Consider the following 22,339-nt stretch of genomic DNA (forward strand, 5'->3'; position numbering starts at 1 on the left):
TGTAGTTGCAGATATTGCATCTTTCTTTCCTTTTTTCTTTTATTTATTTATTTATTTATTTATTTATTTATTTATTTATTTATTTTTATTCAATATATTTTTATTTACATTTCAAATGATTTCCCCTTTCCTGGCTCCCCAATCCCCGAAAGTCCCATAAGCCCTCTTCCCTCCCCCTGTTCCCCCATACCCCCTTCCCACTTCCCTGTTCTGGTATCACCCTATACTGCTGCACTGAGCCTTTCCATAACCAGGAGCCACTCCTCTGTTCTTCTTGGACATCATTTGATATGTGGATTATGACTTGGGTAATCCAAGTTTCTAGGCTAATATCCGCTTATCAGTGAGTGCATACCATGATCTTTTGAGACTGGGTTACCTCACTTAGTATGATGTTCTTCAGATCCATCCATTTGTCTAAGAATTTCATGAATTCATTGTTTCTAATGGCTGAATAGTATGTATATATACCGCATTTTTTGTATCCATTCCTCCATTGAGGGACACCTGGGTTCTTTCCAGCTTCTGGCTATTATAAATAGGGCTGCTATGAACATAGTGGAGCATGTATCCTTATTACATGCTGGAGAATCCTCTGAGTATATGCCCAGGAGTGGTATAGCAGGGTCCTCCAGAAGTGACAAGCCCAGTTTTCTGAGGAACCGCCAGACTAATTTCCAGAGTGGTTGTACCAATTTGCAACCCCACCAGCAGTGGAGGAGTGTTCCTCTTTCTCTACATCCTCACCAGCACCTGTTTTCTCCTGAGTTTTTGATCTTGGTCATTTTGACTGGTGTAAGGTGAAATCAAAACCACACAAAGATCCAACAAAGAAAGAGAACTTCAGACCAATTTCCCTTATGAACATCGATGCAAAAATTCTTGCCAACTGAATCCAAGAACACATTAAAACGATCATCCACCATGATCAAGTAGGCTTCATCCCAGGAATGCAGGGATGGTTCAATATATGGAAATCCATCAATGCAATCCACTACATAAACAAACTCAAAGAAAAGAAACCATATGGCCATTTCATTGGATGCTGAAAAGCATTTGAAAAAATTCAGCATCCTTTCATGCTTAAAGTCTTGGAAAGAAGAGGAATTCAAGGCCCATACCTAAACATAGTAAAAGCAATATAGAGCAAGCCAGTAGCCAACATCAAAGTAAATGGAGAGAAACTTGAAGCAATCCCACTAAAATCAGGGACTAGACAAGGCTGCCCCCTCTCTCCTTATCTTTTCAATATAGTACTTGAAGTTCTAGCTAGAGCAATTAGACAACATAAGGAGGTCAAAGGGATACAAACTGGAAAGGAAGAACTCAAACTATCGCTATTAGCACCTTTCCAAACTAAGGTAAAATGCGATCCAGAAAGGACACAAACTGGTTTTACATAGTCCCAATTCATTTATATAGCTTGGCTTGAAAGCCTATAAGAAATCCCTGATAATTCATACAGGGAGGTGATAAATCTTCATCTTTGGGCTACACAGCCTCAAAAATCTTTTTCTCAGAGAGGGCTTTCTCTGCTGGGCCTACTGCAGCAAACACGTTTGCTATTCATTCAGAGAGAAGCAGAGGTTCAGGTCAGTAACCACCTTCAAATCCCACCTCAGTACTTTTCTAGGAATGTGTTCTCCTACTTGCTTCTTGCTCCCAGTCTCTGCTGAGTGGACTCTATCCTCTCCTCCAGCCACACATCCCAGAAATCCTGATGCACATCTCTCAAATCTAACACTTGAAGCTTCGATCTTCTGGGATAAACATTCTGTGTCAGCAGTATATCTATGCCATCCAGTGTAGCATGCCCCCACAGGGAGTCAGGGAAAGGGCACGGCTGCCAGCATTGCCTTCAATACCTCTGTGTGTCTACCACTGAAGGCCTTTATGAAGAGTGGCGGGAAGAGCACAGTGGTCATGTTGTCCAGATCTGAGAAGTTTATGGTATTATTCCTCATCAGCCCCCAGAGTGCTAGCTGCTGGAATGTGGGAAGGTTGTAGATGCTCATCCTGATAGATATTGAGTCAGAAGGAACCTTTGAACTCCAGAAGCAAGGCAGGAGGATCTGTGTAGAGAGAGATGCCTGCCTTTAATAGAAGCATTCAGGAGGCAAAGATGAGTTTCAGGCCAGCCTGATCCACACAGTGTGAACAAATTTCTTTGAGTTTATGGCTAGACTGGCTTACAGAGAGAGCTCAAGGACAGCCAGAGATATACAGTGAGATCCTGGGGTGAACCTTCTGTGTAATGAGAAACTCCAGAGCATCCAACACAGCCTTCAAAGTCTCCATGTGTGAAGCTTACATCAAGGTCTCTGTGGGGAAGCAGTGAAAAGGCCAGGCTGCCACCATCGCCTTCATGATGTTAGTCTTTCTGCCATTGTAGGCCTTTCTGAAGAGTGGTGGGAAGAACTCCATGTGTAGGTCCTCCAGGGCAGTGATGACCAAGGCCTCATCTCTCAGCAGCCACTGCCCTGCCTGCTGCAGGAGTGTGAGCTGGGCTGACACACTCATTCCCATAAAATCTCAGGAGCCAGAATCTTGGGGAAGCTTCAAAGATTTGCCGATGTCATAGGTTTCCTGTTTCCAGACAAGTGAGTCAAGTAACTTGTGCTGAAGAGCTCTAGTTTTTTTCTCTAGTTCCTCTCACCACTTTATATCTCTTCACCCTCCCATTTTGTAGCCCCAGCTCCCAACCACAAGGTTCAGTCTGATTGGTGAGCCAAGTCTCTTTAACCTGTTAAGCTTGTTTGTTCATTGTGTAGATTGATGGAATCATATCTGAATGGGGAAAAGAAAAATATCTGACTCTGTGGTCAGAGAGACCTCCATGGTATCTATCTACAATCTTTTGAGTTCTGACTTTTTCCCCCTTGATCTCCATTTTTAAGGTCATTTTCTTTCTTTTATATTTTTTTAAATTATTTATGTATCTAAGTACACTGTAGCTGTCTTCAGACACAGCAGAAGAGGTTATCAGATCCCATCACAGATGGTTGTGAGCTACCATGTGTTCCTGGGAATTGAATTCAGGACTTCTAGAAGATCAGTCAGTGTTCCTAACTGCTGAGCCATCTCTCCATCTCCAACACTTTTTTTCCTTACTTTATTATTTTGAATTTTCTTTTCAGAGTGAGTCTAATTCTATAGTTTATGTCTACCTAGAACTTCCAACTAAACTGACTTCCAACTCTCAATAATCCTCCTGCTTTATGTTTTGGCTATGAAATAGGATTATAAAAGAGGTTCTGCACGCTCTTAGTTCTCTGGAGTTCTGAGTATGATTCAGCACCAGGTATAGTCTGTCGCTAATAGAAGGGACACACGGATCTAAAGATACCATGAAGCAGGGGTTGTATCCCTATCATAATAATCAGTCTGTTGGGATTAAGGACCAGAGTTGGAGGCTGTGGCAAACATCTGCTGTGACAGATACTAAGAAAGAGAGTAGAGTCAGGTGTTGGCACACACCTTTAATCCCAATGCTCAGAAGGCAGAGATAAGAAGATCTCTCACTTCAGGATAAGCATGGACTATACAAGGAGTTCCAGAATGGCCAGGGCTAAACAGAGAAACCCTGTCTTAATCAAACAGATACAAACCACAGAAACAAAAACAGAAACAAACCACAGAAAGAACCAAAACATGAAAAGAAGGAGGGAATGAACAAATGAGTGAACAGATGGATGAAGGAAGAGAAGAATGGTCAAGAAGTTTGCATGAGTCTGTACATGTGTTTGCAGAGCCTGGGTTGTATATGGCCTGAATGGAGTAATTATTTAGCTTTCATGAAATGATGGGTTCCCTCTTCAGCATCCCATAAACCAGACTTTTTCTGTGTTACCATAAAATACAGAGAGGGTGTTTCTGGGAAAGGAGATATAAAAGCCTATGCACAGGTCTGAAGGGACTCAGAGCACACAGCTCCATAAACTGATCAATGGTTGGAAACAAAATGGCTTGCATTTGGGGCACAACACATGGGCCTGGTTAAGATGCAGAGCAGTGGGTTCACTGAACAGCTATCTGTGGAATCATAAAGACTCCACAAGAATGATTAGCTTCTCCTGCATGGAAGTTGTAAACCATTGCTCAGATCCTGGGACCTGAATGTAATCCTTCAAGTGTCCTCTTTGGTCATCAGCCAGCTACCAGGTTCCTGGTCAGGACATGCAAAGGACGCAAAGGAGCTGTGAGTTCTGAGCTCTTGTTATCTAGAACCTCTTGACATGGATGTAAACAGGAGCTGCTCTGTCATTGTCACCCTTCTCCTTCCTGCCAGGCTTCTGTTATATCCTGCTTGGGTGGCTGCTGCCTTGTTTATTAACAATGCATTGTCAACCTCAATTATGCAATGCAGACTGAATATAATTTAGGATACTCACAGGAGGAGACCCTGTGGGCACACCAAAGATGCAAAAAAAAAAAAAAAAAAAACCCAAAAAACCCCAAAACAAACAAACAAACAAACAAACAAAAAAACCAAAACCAGAAGATTATACATAGCAAAGGGAGTGAGATCTTCAGCACACTCTTCTTCCCAAGACCAAGTCTTGCTTATGGGAAACAGAGTCTAGTTAAAGGCCCTTTGAAAGAAACCTGTAAATGCTTATTTTTACCACAGATTGGCAGAAAGTTAATAACCTTATGCTGAAATGCACAGTTGGAACCTGCTCTCAGTCTTTGACCCATTGCTTATCTGGCTACACTTCTGCCTACAAAAGGAAGATATAGAAACTAAGAACATGACTCAGGGACACCTCACAAGAAAGCCTCAGAACCACATTTTTTCAAACTTTCTGCTTCATCTGCTAGTCTGATGGAGAATTACATTAAACTTGGTCTCAGAAAATTTTGATGAAACAATGAGGTTGGTTTGATGAGCATTCTATGAAAATGTTATGGCGTCATAGCAAGGGAGGAGCTTAAAAACGACGAGGACAAGTCAAAAGGGCTATATAAATGCACAATTAGATGCTAGCATCCACACTTCCCTGTGTGCTCTAGGCTCTGTTTACCCATCATGTTCTAATTACTAGAAACCATAGTACTTGCTAAGCACTTGTTCTATTGGCCAATTCACAGAAGATTGTTTGGACTATTGACAAGGTCACAGTTGTGGTCTCAGTGGACAGAGAAAGGACATCCAAAAACAATGATCGGAAATTCACAGGAGGATATAAGTGATGTGGGCTTTATTGTTTTCAGACCAACTTCTCAAAAACAAAAACAAACAGCAACAAAAAACCATGGAAAACCAAGCAACTGCACACTCCTTATGCCACAAATTCCAGCATTCTGTTATAGATAAATCATGGACTCTGCAATGCCTTTTTAGTATATGTGATCCCTACAAAATATTTTGTCATGTAAATGAAAATATACCTCCCTGCCTCAGCTCTTTCTATTCCAACAGTGGATGTCAAATCTCATTTATGCCCTGGCACAATGGCTACATGAAGCCCAGCAATAAAATGGCTTCTCACAATATCATTAGCTTCCAAAATCAGCATATCTTTGTGGTTCTAATTTCCAAGCCTAATCAGCCCATATAAAAAACACAGAATCCAGTTATAATTATAAGCTGTTTGCCTAATTTGGGCAGATCTAACACTAAACTAATTCATTCCCCAGCAATAAGACCCCTTGTTACTGGTGGTTTCTCCTGGCCTTGTGGTTCTGGTCCATCATGGCTTATCTTCTTCTTTCTCTGTCCTCTCTTTTTCCTCTCCTGTTCTCCCACCTCTCAAGATAACTTTACCCCACTCTCATAACTCCAGTCCCACCTTTCCCCTCCTTTGTCTAATCAACAGCTCTAGCCACTTAAAATGACAACGATCCAAGCAGAAGCCTACAGACTGTTCATGGAAGGACAGAGGCCTTAGCCAAAGCAGAGGCTGGAAAGCACACATAAGAGAATGGTGACTTCAGAGCAGTGGGGAAAGGAGAGGAGGCAGGTTTTGATTTGATAAGTTGATGTAATCTTGGTAGAAAGAAGAAAAATACCCCAAATTTTAAAGGTGATCTTTTTGTTTTGTTTTTGTTACTTTTATTGATAGGTCAGAAGTTTCTTTCAAGTACTCATGACATCACCTGAGTATGTGAAGACTGCTCCTGAGGTGTGGGGGCAATCCCTCTTGAGGAAGCAGAATTACTACCACAATACAAACAATACAAACAACACCAAACCAACCCATCCCATTTCTTTATTATCAAAGCGCATACAACATTCTTTAGGTTTCATTTTCTCTAAGCTGGAACCTTGCCAGTTTCACCCAGCAGTTGAGGGTGTGGCAAACTATCTGGTAATCCTTCCATATATAAATACCTTGCTTATCCTAGAATCCCTAGAACGCCTTTGATTGAGTTTGGAAGAGTCTCTTGGCCTGAATTAAAGTGCTTTGGAGCAACTTCTGTCTCCCAGCAACATGAGGTAAAAGGCTTTCTCTTCTTTGCTCACCTTATTTCTGCATGTTTTGACACTCTAAACTTAGAGCCTTAACTGACCTGTTCCCAGGCATGCTTCCTCCTAAGGGAGTCATCCTGTTCCTGGTTCTGATGTGGATAGGTTTCCACAGTCTGCTCACTGGGAAGGTTTTGGGTAAGAGTCAAACAGCATCAATACGTAATAATCATAGGCCTTGTGAGGGGCCAGTATATAGATTCAGTAGATCTATAAAGGTCTTATGCCCTAGATATCACAAGAAGCTTCAATGCAAAGGCCAGCTTGCTGGATGCTTACCAAAAACATGGAGACCTTCCTGTTTTGCTGGAGGCCAGCCATGGTTGGGTCGTCTTTCTTGTTGGTTTTTCTTGAGGCAACAAAGCAGAGGGGAAGAGTGTTGGTGGAGGGTAAGGCTTTTGCCTTAGGAGATATGGGGGTAAGACTTTGTCTTAGGAGATGTTTAGGGTTGCTGTATAATAATAAATATGTTATATATCTAAGTCTAAGTTACTTTGCTGTCCTGCCTTCTCTGTTCCTCAGAGGCCAGAGACTGTAGTCTCTGGCACTTACACCTCATCCTAAAACAGCAAGAGATCAAGGAAAGGATTAATTGCCAGAGCCTTTTCCCTTTTGTCCAGGTGCCTCTTGCTTGTTGTGCTAGGGGAAGTCTGGATCAATAAACTTCTATTGAACCAGGAGAAGAGAATAGTTCTCACAGAAGTAAAAATTTTACATAAGCAAATATGCATAAACTCATATAAATTAATGTACAGATTCACGAATATGCATTTGTATATTTCCATTTAATCCAGTTAGACACTGCTTGCATCCATTCTCACAATTAAATACTTATGCACACATCCATACTTATACATGCATATGGAGCAAAAAAACTAAGCACCAATGCAGAAAGAACTCACTCATTCTGGATGAAAAATGAGTTCCAATTTTTATTGCCTAGAGAAAGAAAAGGCTTCTACCCTTTTAATGCTAAACCAATTAAACCCAACTTTGTAAGTAGAAAACTTTCTTTCTTTAATAAGTGTAAGCCTGCCTTGTTATTAATAAGGGCCTTTTCTGTTCCATAGTAATGTGACAACTGCCTGCTCCTTCTGCTTTCTGCAGCGTCTTCTGTTTTCCTCTTTCTCTCTGCATTCTGCTCATTGCTCTTTTAGTATTTTTGTTACCTGTAATTTCTAAGTTATTCTACTCGGCATTCTCCTTCCAATCTTGGCCTCCCCTCCTGCTCTGGTGTCACAATAATGCTCTTAGTCTCAATGCCTTTTCTCTCAAAATTATGCTTTTACTTCTAAGTTCTTCTTGAGTTCAGTTCTGTCTAAAGAGTTCTCTTGTGTCCTGGCTAAAAAAATTATCCTCAGTTCTGTTTTAATAGGTTCTATTCAGATCTGTATAAAATGTGCTCTGTTTAAAAAGTTCTCAGCTCAGTTCAGACTTTTCTTTTTTTCCTCAGCCCTTATACATCTTTCAGAGTACAAGATCACATGGTAAAATGTTAATCACAAGTTTACACAAATTAACATCATGAATCTAGAAAGAAGTTTACGACAGTGCAAGTTTATATGCATATGCATTATAAGTATTTGTCTGGCTAAACATTCATGATGTGTCACAGCTCCACAGGTTCACTAAAAATTAAAATACATAACTCAGTTATTAGTGGAGCTTTGTATATATAAACCCTGACAATACTTTATCTGTCCTAGTACCTATAATAAATCAATAGTTCTATATTCATGACCTTTGGTTAATTGTTTTACAACCTCTTGGAATGTGCTCTGAGTAATAGAATGTCTGGGTACTATCTAAGAAGCAATAAACTGGTGACACATGGGAGACTGACAGAGTTTTCATTGCACTTTTGACTATCAGAAAAGAATCTAATAGCAGTCCAACTCTAAAAGAGGTAAATAAACATTGATATCATTTTAGGAATTCTTACAGGATTATCAATACAAATTAAGAAGTCATCTGTCTATATAGCATCACTAGAAAACAGTACATTTTCATAGATCTGCAGAGATCTGCTCAAAACTATAGTCTAATACCTAGTGATTGCGATATATGTTTGATAATAACAGGAAAAGCATATTAATAGAAGGAAACTTTCCTAAACTGATTTCTCCTGTATGGTGGTAAATCTCCAATCCCAATAAGCACATGGAAGGAAAATGGAACTGTGTTTTATATTTATAAACTGCATGCCTATATTGAGGAGATAAAGCAAGGTAAAGGGGGATGGGATGGGGGTTGGCAGAGGGGAAATTGGAAAAGGGGATAACATTTAAAATGTAAATAAAATACTGAATTGAAAAATTGCTAAGATAAAAAATAGCTTAAAGCTAACGAATATGGCTTAAACCATATTGATAATAGTGAAGTTATAATTTTAAGTGGACTTTAGTGTGTTTTGTAACCAAATGGTAGCACCATTAAGTAAGGTGCATTATTTCAAATTGTTATACAAAATTAATTCCCTATGAGGGATTAATAGTCACAGGGATATTGGGAGGGAAGGTGTTTGGTGACTTAAAATACTGGTTGATTCCCAGTACACAGAATGTGTAAAAGGTGTCAATAAAACTGTGGTCTGTTTTTACAGTGAAAACTCTCATAGAAGTCTCATACATGACAACCTGGTTGAACTGAGATGCCACTTTACCTGGAAGTTGGTTATAAAAGATGAGGCCATCCATGATTTGGAAGAGAAACTCTCAGAGACTGAGTTCCATGATACCAACTACAGCATCGGGATGCACAACCTCTTGGCCTACGTGAGACACCTCAAAGGCCAGCACGAGGAAGCCCTGCAGAGCTTGAAGGAAGCTGAAGCCTTGGTCCAGAGAGAGCAGTTGGGCAAGAGAAGCCTGGTGACCTGGGGCAACTGTGCCTGGGTGCATTACCACAGGGGCAGCTTTGCTGAAGCCCAGGACTACCTGGACAGGGTGGAGAAGGTCTGCAAGGAATGTTCAAGTTCCTCCCGCTACAGGATGGAGTGTGCTGAGATGGACTGTGAGGAAGGCTGGGCCTTACAAAAGTGTGGAGGCCAAAATTATAAACGAGCCTTGGCCTGCTTTGCAAAGGCTCTGAAAGTGAAGCCTAAAAACCCTGAGTACAACACAGGCTATGCAGTCGTAGCCTATCGCCTGGATTACTATGAAGGGACTTCTCTAGAACCCTTAAGGAAGGCTGTCAGCCTAAAGCCAGAAGATCCACGCATTAAAGTTCTCCTTGCCCTAAAGCTTCAGGATTTACAAAAAACAGATGAAGCAGAAAAACTCATTGAAGAAGCTCTGCCCAGAATATCCTCCTAGAACAATGTCTTTGGATATGTTGCTAAATTTTACCGAAGAAAAGGTTGTATGGAGGAAGCTCTTAAGTTCCTTGAAAGAGCATTGCAGACAAAACCTTCCTCCGCTTACTTGCATTTCCAGATTGGCCTTTGCCATAAAACACGATTATTTCAAATGAGGAAAGCTACAAACAGGCAACCTAGAGGGGAGGGTGGAGAGAGAAGAAAGCAATCCTTCCGTCTCGCTATATGTCATTTTGAAAAGGCTTTAGAACTGAAACCCACATATGACAGAGCATATATTGATTTGGCTGAAGTGTACTCAGAAAATCATCAACTAAAAGAGGCAGAGGACAATTTTCAGAAAGTGTTGAGCATGAGTAACTTAGAAGATTATATGCAGCAAGAGCTTCATTTACGCTATGGCAACTTCCAACAATTCCATAAGAAATCAGAAGAGACAGCGATCACACATTACTTAAAAGGCCTGAAAATAGAGGTGATTTCTCACTCCAGGGATAATCTTCTCAGGGCTTTGGAGAAGCTGGCTAATAAACGCATTTACCAGAATGTTCATGTCCTGGAAAGCTTGAGCCTCCTCGGGTTTGTCTACAGACTGAAAGGGGACACAAGTGAAGCCATGGCATGTTATGAGAGGGCCTTGAGGCTCACAGGAGCAGTGAACCCTGAGTTTTGAGGTAGAGTTTATTAAAAGGCTTATTAAATCTGGGCATGACTCCCTATTCTACTATTCTTTTGTAGCTGTTCTCTCAACTATATAGAACCTAATGAATTAAGATGCAGGTGATGCCTTTCCTATTTCATGCCTTTATACAGTCCTGAGTTTTTGTTGCAGACCTGTGAGTGTGACAGGAGTGTCCGTTCTCCTGCACACATTACTGCACATTCTCATTATGAGTGTGCCTTTGGAGTGCATGACCTATATACCACGAGTCGTCCAGTATCCTGGTCAAAGGACAGTGGACATAGTAAGGCTTACTTTTCATGGGACTTCCCAACTTTTAGCAATATCTGAGAGCAAAATAAATGAGCAAGGGTGAGGACTAAACAGGAAAGGAAATAATTCAGTCCATAGCTCTATTTTCATAGGCTTTACTGTAACCATAACCTGCTGGTCAATGACCTCCAACCATATAATAGGTAGAACTTTTTGTATACAAATGTCTGATTTCAGACAATCATGGTAGATTTCTGTGGTCCAAATGCATTGGTATTTATTTACCACTAAGAAAGCTTTAAGGTTTCAGGAAGATAGAGTTAGGGAGTAACCCCTTTGGAATGTGCCTACAAAAAAATGATATAATAGCTACCTGACTATTGAGAGTTGTATAACATTACCTTGTTATTTTCCTAACCTATCATATTCAATAAAATCTGCTAATATCACAGAAATTTTAGTGTATTTTTTGGACCATTAAGTAGTCTATGTTTGATGTAACCAGAGCACAGCAAATTCAAACCCCATAGGGTTAAGAGGGACAAAGCAGGGGAGCTCTGGGAATATAGACACTACTGAATCTTAAAGAATACAAGGGAGAAAGAGGGATGAGCGTAGACTACCAGAAGGATGCCTGAAAAACTAATAAGAAATCATACTAGTTACTGTTGACCTATAATACTCGTAAGTCAGTGTGCACATACAGAGTTTAAATGAATATTGATCCTCTGCCTTGATAATATACCCCCATTACCCACAAAGAACCATAGACTTACAAAATATCCCAGTAACAGGCATGATAATCCCCTTTTGAGTTGAAGTCTAGGGTTCCCTAAAAGACTCCCAAAACATTATAGGATGCCTTTGTTGCTTGTGGTAACCCCTGAAAATGGGAAGGTAAATTCCTATTGTTGAAGACACCATGTACTTTAGACTTAAGGCCCAGGAGATGTTCCTGAAAGCCTCCTACCTGAAAAGTAGCTTTCCCAATAACAGACTACTTCTGATGCTTCCAAAGAAGAGAAACAAGGAATAGTGCTACTTAGCTATGCTGCTTTTAAACTACAACAACATCCAGCTTGGCACTAGGATAATCCTCAGGATGCAATAGTAGCATGCATATCTTAGAAGTAACCAACAGTTCTCAAATGGAACTTAAGGCTTGATCAACAAGAGGGAACCCTTGCCTGGTACTGGATCCTTATTCAATTATTAGGACTAGTGAAGTCATGGATCTTAAAGGAAATCCTACAACTACCATGTTGCTAAGCCAGCTTAATCCCTAATTACCCTCAAACATTCATCCTTATATCAATAAATGAGTGTTTTCCTTACTCCTCATCAAGAAAATCCTCTTTGTAATAGAACAAGACCATTGTAGAAAACTACAAGTCAATCAAAGTGCAGAGGTATAAAGTCTAGTCCCAACATACACATCATTATCACAATTCCTGTTGTGAGGATTGAGGATCAATGCAGAAGGTGAACTGGAAAAATTTAAAGGCAAACTGAACAGGAAGTTTGATGTGAGGTTGTGTTTCCTGTAAATGTCAGAGCACCATGCTCACAAAGTCCCCAAGGTAACTGCCCAAGCATGAAAACATGCCCAAATAAGGATGACTCCAATGGGCATGCTAAAGTGGACATGAAAAATCTTGGGTGTCCTCAACCTTAGGCAAAGACCTATAGTCAACTAAAGGATGATGAAAATGGGAGCAATAATCTACCCCAGGAAGAGTACACTAGTTGGCTATGCAACACTAAATGAACCTGAAAACATACACATGTAAGTATCATTACTCATATTTTGTGCGTGCGTGTATGTGTGTGTGTGTGTGTGTGTGTGTGTGTGTAATATAGCACAGATCAATAGATTGAGATAGATAGATAGATAGGTACACAGGTAGATAGATAGATAGATAGATAGATAGATAGATAGATAGATAGATAAGTAGATAGATGGATGGATGGATGGATAGTGGTTTAGTGGATGGATTGCTAGATGGACTCATGGATGAATAACTACATAGGTAGATAGATAAGTTTTATATAGATAGATGATAGATACATAGAAGATAGATGATGGATGGATGGATGGATGGATGGATGGAAGATGGATAGATGGCTGAATGGCTGGATTTGTAGTTGGATGGATGGTTGGATGGATGGGGAGATGCAAGGTATATAGGTAGATGATAGATAGACGGACAGACAGGAATAAAGGCAAAGATGGATGATAAGAAGAGATGGGGATGAATGGTGGGAAGAAGAGAGAGAGGATAAAGAGGGAAAACTTCTAAAAAATCTCCCAAAAGAACAGGTAAAACAAAGAAAAGTCTCTTAAGCTGAACTCAGCTATCTTTTCAATTCATTCATAAGCAAACAAAATTAATATTCTTATATGTGGGATAATTTGGGATAATTTGCTATATCTGAATCAGTTTTCCTTTATTTCCCTCTGTTTCTATAAGTTGTTGGGACATAGCAATTGCTGTGTCTTCTTAAGTTACCAGAATTATGTACTGAGAAAGAAACTATAGATAAAAATAGTTGGATTCCTATACTCTTAGATGTACTATTTACTGCCTTCTAAACTAGTATTTTACAATGAGAAAATGTTAGGATCAATTCTGCATGAGATGGCACAGTCCTTTTCATACAGGCTCCCGAGGCTTGTGTGGTTCCCATGTTTATTTATTTATTTTTTAAATTTCATCATGCCTGTCTTATAATATCTGACACTGATGTTCTCCTGCATTTCTGAGTGACATGTGCCACCTTGTAGCATTTTATTATAATTATTCAAAAGGTGATGAAATGGGGGTATGTGACAAGAGGGGCTATAGGAAACATTTATTTATTATATTATTGCACCTATATTAGCCTCTTATTTTAAACATAAATATTGTAACTCCCCATAGCCATGGCAAACTGGGTCCCCAGAAGAGAAGCTAGAGTTGGATGGGGAGGCAGTAAAAAGAACGAAGGCCAGTACAATGCAATTGCTGCCCAAGTTTATTTGGGGTCTGACAATTTAAGGTTTTGGGGCTAGACCCTCCTCCCAAAGCCTGAAATTCTGCTCAGCTAGTGTTGGCTCTGGTTCCACACTGCTCAGCAGGTAGTCTGCTTGATTCAGGAAAGAGCAGGTCTGGCAGATCAAAAGACTTCACCCTGATCCCAATGACCTGTCCTAGGCCAGCATCAGGTGCTAGCTAGCAGTGGCTCTCAGGTATTCACAGGAAGTCTCAGGCTCTTAGGAGAACAATGGGTCAGACCCTCAAAGGCTGGATTATCGCTAGCCCCAAGGCTGGGGGAAGGGCACAGTTCCTGATACTGCAAAAACGGCTCCCTACATCTCCTCCCTTCTTATTAAATTGAAGATGAGGAGGCAGCAAACAAGTGGATAAACATCCATCAAAAGATGGTGGGCCTTAACAGGGAGGGGAAACAGTGACTTTGATTCCTCTTAAATATTTTTTGTGTCTTTTGCAGAGGAGAGGATTTAGGCTTCCTTATTATTATTTTAAGGACAGCCTCTCGACACCAACCTCTATGCAATCAGATGTGCTTCCAGGGGACTCAGAGACAGAAAACATGGTCCTTCCCTTGCAGTGCTTTGCCTTACTGCATCTCTCACTGATGCTCATGTCTACTCGGAGGCAGACATGCATAGATCTGAGTTCTATGTGACTCCATGAAGGAGATCCACTTGTAAGCAAAAGTCCTGTAAGTATCTTAGACTGGCTGGCCTTCCCAGCACACCTTTCTTCATAGCAATGAAAAATTTCCTGGTGAGCCAATGAGCTGTGTCAGAAAGAGACCTGCTTGAAACACAAGAATAAATCATTAATCACATGCACATATTTTATTTTTTTTAATTTTTATTTTTGTAAAGATTTATTTATTATATGTAATTACACAGTAGCTGTCTTCAGACACTCCAGAAGAGGGAGCCAGATATTGTTACAGATGATTGTGAGCCACCATATGGTTGCTGGGACCTAAACTCAGAACCTTTGGAAGAACAGTTAGTGCTCTTAACCTCTGAGCCATCTCTCCAGACCAATATTTTAATTTTCTAAAATTAGAAATATGAGTATCATTTATCTGCAATAATTGATTAAGTCCTTTAGAATTAACACCATTATGTGGTATAAGTAGAAACTGAAGACACCAAGAACAAGTCTTTACAATTCGATGTGCACATTTTCTAAAAATATAAAATTATTTTCAAGCCATTACTATTTTGATGATGTAAAGAATATGATTGTATGGCCAATTGTTCCTATGTAAGACCTATAGTCTGCCTGGGATACAAATCTCTTGTGATCTTATCTTAAATGGTCTTATCCAGGCAATCTAGAATAAGCTCTGTTTAAAGATTTATTAACTTAATATATATAAGTATACTGTAGCTGTCTTCAGACATACCAGAAGAGAGTTTCAGATCTCATTACAGGTGGTTGTGAGCCGCCATGTGTTTTCTAGGAATGAACTCTTATATTTTATGGTTGCGAGCCTAACCTTTAACAGCTGAGCCATCTCTCCAGCCTCTGGATCAGCTCTCAAATATCTCGAGGACAGGCATTTAAAGAACATTTCTTTTTTAACTTAAATTGTATTTGTATAAATAATTGTAAAATTTAAGAATTAGTAGTATCTAAGAAAGGAAAATTTTCAAGAAATTGTAAGCCATGAGCTACATATATTTTCATTATTAACATATAAATTAAAAGCTTGATTTTTAACAATTTAAAAATAGCAGCTACAGCACACAATTCGATTATCTGTGCTGAAGCAAGGAATATTCAAAAGAATAATCATGTCATCCAATTATATGAGTTTTATTCCCATAGTAGATGCATTCTTTATGGGATGCATGTATAAATCTATAGAAATATAAAGGCATGTACGGAAGCAAATTTTAACAACTTATCTTTTGGATAACAATTATCAATTTTGCCTAAAATGCTTGCCATGTAATAGATTAACTATCCATAATCAATTTGATTGCTGTTTGAAACAAGGAAAAAATGCTTCATCAGGTTCTTGAGACATTATTCCCTTTAAAATATTTTCATGATTTTATCTTATAACATTTTAATAACAGACCAATATCTTTATTGGAGGATGTTAAAAACTTTACTTGGAGATAAAAAAGGCTGATTTTACATTAATATTCTCTTTGCTAAGAAATGTCATGAGCACACATCATAAACTATTGACAAATGCTTACAGTAGCTTCCTCCAAGTTATGTCTCTCACTATTTTGCATTTACCTTGAGAACATCAGAGACTTAAATCCTCCTGTGGCAAGCTTAAAGCAGTGTCTAAGCTAATTAATTTATCCTAACAACTTTTGAACATCATTTACTTAAAAAATTTAAACACCCATTGTTAAGAGCAAAGGCCTGCAATAAAATTCTAGGAACAATATACACTGAAAGATTTAAGATCCTAGCTTCTTGCATTGAGGCAGAGACAAAACATATTTTTACTCACATAAGGTAAGGCTATCAGCCATTTCTTCAGGAAAAGCCTTCTAATGAAATTGCTTTATTGTTTCTTTAAAGTCAGCTCATAGAAGCGAATGCTTTTACAATATCAGGGTGAAAGGAAAACAAAACAAAACAAAACAAATAACCTTTTAAATCTATAATAATTTTGTATGGAGTAGGCAGGCCAAATTTTAATGTCTTTGTAATTTCTATATAACCTTATTAATCTTTCACAGATCATAAATTTGAACTGTATTCTGAACCACATCTGTATGAATCTGTTACAAATGTTCTTTTGGCCAAAAACTCTCTAGGTGAGGCCTACAAGACAAAAGCAGCATCTCACAAGCTTCTGCTGGGGCAGCTCTGAGCTTTGTATTAACTCAAAGGTAAATAAATATCTTTTGATTTGAGTCTATTGTCTCTAAGACACACACCCATCTGTCCTGCATGGCAGCAGCCTGCAACCAGACCCCACAGTGTGAGGGTCAAAAGAAACCTGTAATTTCAGGGTTTCAGAAAAATTCTACTAGCTGTTTCTTAGTAGTCAAAGGAGCCTGTTTGATATCACATAAATTTCCACTGAGATCTACTTTTCAATCTTGTGGGTTTAAATTTTGCTTTTACCACCATACCAATAAACTTGTGAAAAAGTCGCAACAGGCCCATACTGGCCACAGCTGTTTTAAACCTTTATCACTCTTAAAATCATCTTAATTACAAAATGTGTTAAGAATCGTGAGCCTTTGATCAGACTGTACACTGCAGTCAATGGCACACTGGCAATTTTTACCATAATTTTTAACCTTCTCATGCCACATGTGGCTGTTTAAGATGGCTCCAACCCTGAGTTACCAGTTTTAAACTAACTTTTTGTTACCAACATTATACCTTTTAAATCATGACCAATAGCTTATAACTCTATAGTCAAGACATGTAAAACCTTATACCTTTAAGACCAATTAGAAACAAATATGAAGCAATTACACAAATCTCATGAATTTAAACCAAACAGGTTTTGTTTTTGCTTTTCTAGCTGTAATTTTGAGAGAAAAAAGCACTTTGAACCCAAAACCACAATTGCAGAGATTTTTCTATGAGAAACAACCATTCACCCACTTGCCCTAGAACTTGAGGCTGCTGGTCCTTTTTAAAAGCAGCTTTCTCTCTAGCTATGTTTGACACCTAGCTGAGTGCGAGGCAGCTTAAATCAGCCTCTGCTGTGTAAACAGTGAAGATTAAGAGACTTCCAGCAGATGAAATTTTTACTACTTTTTCTTTTCAACACGAAACATAGAACATCAGTTATTCAAACAATGAAACAAAATCAGACACAAATTGACGTAAAAATTGTTGCACCAAGGACAAATACACAGAGAGGGAAGCTTGCTGTACAGTACTAAGAATATCTCCAGTAGGATCCACAGAGGAAACAGGACCTCTCTATATTTCCACTTCTCCCTAGGAAGCATTTTCCTTCTCTCTTTCTCTCTCATCTTTCAAACCTTCCTGAAGCAGCTCTTGAAGGCTGTAGACAAATGCCTATAAAGTTCCTACCCCATTTTCCACTGTCAAACCCTAATCTAGTTCAGCGTTGGTGTATGCAGTTTTTGCACATTTCTAAATCTACAGAGACAGATCTGTATATTGTCAGGGCCTTTCCCCCACATACACACTTTCTAATAAGTTTCTACTTACTAAATTAACTAGGAAATCATCTCAGGATTTATTTAAGATATTTTTTTCTAGAGTTTGGCTCCCCATCTAAGGGAAAGAAATTTATTCAACAGCTAATCTAATTGCTATGTTATTCCTTTGTTTTGCATAATCTGTGATTACAATTTTTTAAAGTTTTTTTCTGTTTCAGATTTAATCTTTTATTAATATGTGTGTGTGTGTGTGTGTGTGTATACACACTATTGCTGTCTTCAGACATACCAGAAGAGGGCTACAGATCCCATTACAGATGATTGTGAGTCATCAGGTGGTTGCTGGCATTTGAACTCAGGACCTCTGGAAGAGCAGTCAGTGCTCTTAACTGCTGAGCCATCTCTCCAGCCTGACTACAAATTATACTTATAAATGGTTTAAAATGAGACTTCAGAGCTAAGTTTGGCTCCATACACCTGAAATCCCAAAAGTATGGAGGCTGAAGTCAGAGAACTGTGAATTTGAGGCAAGCTGGGGCTACACTGTGAATTCCAGGCTCATCTGGGTTATACACACAAACTCTAAAACCAAGAAAAATGGCAACAATACTGTCTGCGACTGAACATAAGAAGAGTCTGGGAGACCCTTCGGAAGCCTGAGGGAAGGCAAAGTCTCAGTAGCAGTGCTGACCACATGCATCCTCACACAGGGATGGGAGGACATTTGCTCACGTATCTCTGGGACCCCAGGAATGTTGACAAACATTCAGCTGCTAACTGTACAGAGGCCTCAACTGGATTGTGTGGACTAGAAGAAGAGTGGAAGTTTCTAGATACACTGATTATAGTTGATTAGCTCAAGGCAGGCATAGATGCTAAACGCGATGTGTTTTGATATTCTGATGTGCATTCAAATTTTTCCATTATCTTAGCAGAGGAAGAACCTTGAAAAAGCCTTTGAAAATTTCATCCATGTGTATAACATATATTGATCATATCCATCCTCCTGCTTTTCCTTCTGTATACCCCTAGGATTCCCCCAAATGTTTCCCACCTGATTCCTTGGACTTGTTTTTCTAACATTAATGACATTGTCTCTTCAGAGAGGGGGGTAGAGATCTCATGAGCTAGCTCCCATTCATAAGAAATATTGAGATTTAACATTAATGTATTATTTCACTGTGTCTTACCATCACACACATGACTGTATTTTAGTTGAAACTTTTAGATTTATTCTGCAATTTCAATTTGGCATACTGTTAATTATAGGATAATTGTTAGGAATACACACAAACCACACACACACACACACACACACACACACACACACACAGTCCATGGTAGAATACAAGAATGATGTGTGGGTCTGGGTACCTGTGGAAGAGACCCATCTGGGAGGATATGAGTCCTTGGTCTGGTCTGGATGCTGGAATCGCTGAGAGGCCTGCTTCATTGCTCCAGCACAGGGCTTTACATGGAAGGAGACAGTCCATGGCCTTTCAGCTTTATTGTAGAAGAGTAGAATGAGAGAGGGGAGGTTGAGAGGTAGAAGCCAGCCATGCCCTCCTGGAAAGAAGGGAAGGGGAATGAGGAAAGAGAAAGGTAAGAGAGGGGGAGAGAGAGAGAGAAGAGAAGAGGGCAAGAGAAGAAGGAGGGCCCAAGCATCCCCTTTTATAGTGGCCAGGCTACTTCCTGTTGCCAGTTAACTGTGGGGCGGGGCTAATCTGGCTATAGACAGGTGACTGCAGGGGTAGAGTCCAGACAGAATACTAGGGGCATGGGACCTAGCTCAACCACAACATAGACAGCCTTTCATAGTCCAGCATCTTCTCCCTTTACTCATATTTAAAAGACAGGGGTCCCTGGAGTGACTGTGTCCTTTGTAGTGAAAATTTGAGTAGGGTGGAGGAATCAGAAGACATTTAGGCCAGAGAAGTAATGCAATTAAGTCAGAGTGGTAAGGAGGGTTAAGGGTAGGGCTTGAGAAGGCAAGGGGTGATTGAATCAATTAATTCTTCCATGGGTAGTAGTACAGTTTGAGGGTAATAACATCAGTTTTAAACAGTAATTAATCAATATAGATAGACACTATGGTTTTTCTTGTTTTGTTTTGTTTTTACTGTCATGTAATTTTCCCCAAGTTCAGCAGCCATTTGGCTTTGGTAAGAGAATTCACCTGTATTGGAAGGTCCCAGGTCTGTCCTCTGTGGGGTTCAGCACATGTCTCTGGATCTCAGTGTGTGTCCAGAGTCTTCAGCCAGATGAGGTGTCTGGAGGAAGGCAGCTCTGTTGTCTCATGCAGGTCCTAGGAAGTGGCACTGGCTGTGCTGGATCTGTGGCAGCAGGCACTGTGTGGGGATAAACCTTCAGAGTAATGACAACAGAGGATCAGAACCCCAGCAGGAGAATGTCTGCATAGGGTGGATGGCAAATGTTGAGCCTGCAGTGGTTGGCTTGGGAACATCATGGTTCTAGAATTGTTAGAATTCTAGAAAAGCAAGGGTGTTTGAGGGATTTAGTCCTGGAAGGAATCTCTAAGTCTGCTTTGGATGGCTGAGGAAGCAAATATCATGTTAATTGTGTATCTGGGATAGGCTGTAACAGATTGTCTGTAAAAAGGAACTGGTTGTCAATCAGCACAGTTAATTCAACCTTGGAGCATATTGGGTGGCTGTTGTACCTTAAAAGAAATTTTAAACAAGTTGAAAATTTTGGACACGTATCATGAATGATAGGGAGAAAAACAAGCATTAAATAAAGAAGCAAGAAATTCTTGGGTCAGCCAGCCATTGAACTGAGCACAGGGGCCCCAATGAAGGAGCTAGAGAAAGGACCCAAGGAGCTGAAGGGGTTTGCAGTGCCACAGGAGGAACAATGATATGAGCCACCCAGTACCCCCGGAGCTCCCAGGGACAAAACCATCAACCAGATAGTACACATGGTGTTAACCATGGCTCCAGACACATAGGCAGCCTTGTTGGACATCAAAAGGAGGAGAGGCTCTTGGTCCTGGAAAAGCTTGATGCAGCAGTGCAGGGGAATACCAGGACAGGGAAGCAGGAGGGGGTTGATTGGGGAACAGGGGAAGGGGAGATGTCTTATGGGACTTTCGGAGGGGGCATGGACAGGAAAGGGGAAAATCATTTGAAATGTAAATAAAGAATATATCTAATTAAAAAAAAGGAAAAGGGAAAAATAAAGAAAGAAAAGCAATGCACAAAATTTAGGTATCCCTGTAGGGGGAGCAAGCATTTAAACAAAGCCTGAAAACCATTGCCTTAAGGGCTTCAGGTGCAGCTTCCTGGGCTTAGGTGAATGGAGGATGGGCTTCTTTGTCTTGGAAAGGAGCTAACCAAAGCTCAGGGAACCAAGCACTGGCTGGCAGACCTAGGAGGCAGAGAGCCCAGAGCTAGGGTTGTCATCTGAAAAGCAGCTCTATGAGAGCTCAGCTGTGGGACTGTGGGAGGAGCAGAGAGTGGAGGCTAGTGGTTAGCAGTAAGGACCAGCAGAGAAACAAGGATGCCTTCCTGGGGAAGACACAGAGCAGAGATAAAGAGATGGGAAGCAGTAGTGGAGTCTGTGAACATTTCTTCTGCAGCAGAAACCTATGCAAGAGCAAGGAACTGAGGGAGGGGGAAGAAGCTGGCCAGAGACACATGGGGGGAGGGGGAGAGAGAGAGAGAGAGAGAGAGAGAGAGAGAGAGAGAGAGAGAGAGAGAGAGAGAGAGAGAGAGAGAGATCAGAGGAAGACCTAGTTTTTGAACTAGGTGTTATTACTCAGGGCTTGAAGTGCATCTGTGTGTATTCTAGTTGAGGGTCTGTTCACTGCACAGTAGTGCGAGAGGGAACCTGCATCCTGCCAGAGTTTACCTGCCCTGGGAGGACAGATGCTAGACATGGACTGTTGAGTGACCCCATGCCACAGGGTGGGTGTCTAGCCCTGAGAGGATACAAGACCCCAGTCCCCACGGGTGAGGAGGGAAGAGTTTGTTGGGTTCTCTTGGCCTCGCAGGGCTGTGAGTTCTTCAGACTTCCTGTGATACTCCTGGAGGTTGCAATAGTGCTCATAAAGTTCTTGTTCCTCACCACAAGAGCTCTCCTTGCTGAAGACCACCTGATAACATTTCTCTATTCCTGGAAATCGATGAGATCTGAGTAGGAGTTCAGAGGACTTTGCCTTCTCTGAAGAGCTTTATGCATGTACTCCATTGTTAATCTTCTCAGTTCTTCCATCCTGTCTTCTCTCACTGTTGTCAGCTTCTCCTGTATTCTGCAGCTGCTCTAGTATGTTCCTGTAACGGCACATGACCAAGCAGTAGAGGGGACTGTTGTGAGCTGTGGATCTCAGTGCTTTTCCAAGATATTCAGTAGCTCTGTCTAGGTTACCCCTTTCCCTGTAAAACTGAGCAGCCTTTTGGAGGACCTCCATCTGGTTAGGAGCCTTTTCCAGGACACCTTTCCTCAATCAGATCC

At 40.4% G+C, this 22,339-nt stretch overlaps 1 protein-coding gene across 6 annotated transcripts in view; it reads left to right on the forward strand.

Annotated features, from left to right (window-relative positions):
* LOC127688231 (interferon-induced protein with tetratricopeptide repeats 1-like) overlaps nt 1-22,339 on the forward strand; it is a 180,368-nt gene that overhangs the window by 27,243 nt on the left and 130,786 nt on the right. For 2 of the 6 annotated variants that reach the window (XM_052186811.1, XM_052186845.1), the window contains exon 1: nt 6,424-6,439. The exons of 3 other annotated variants lie outside the window; for them this stretch is intronic. Coding sequence is in view for 1 of the 3 variants with exons in the window: in XM_052186817.1 (XP_052042777.1) it covers nt 6,435-6,439 (5 nt within the window). In the remaining 2 variants the exon portion in view is untranslated. Of the gene's footprint in view, nt 1-6,423; nt 6,440-22,339 lie in introns of those variants that run through there. One more of the 6 variants, XM_052186817.1, reaches the window with a different exon arrangement.

The sequence above is a fragment of the Apodemus sylvaticus genome, chromosome 1, assembly GCF_947179515.1.
Source record: "Apodemus sylvaticus chromosome 1, mApoSyl1.1, whole genome shotgun sequence".
NCBI lineage: Eukaryota > Metazoa > Chordata > Mammalia > Rodentia > Muridae > Apodemus > Apodemus sylvaticus.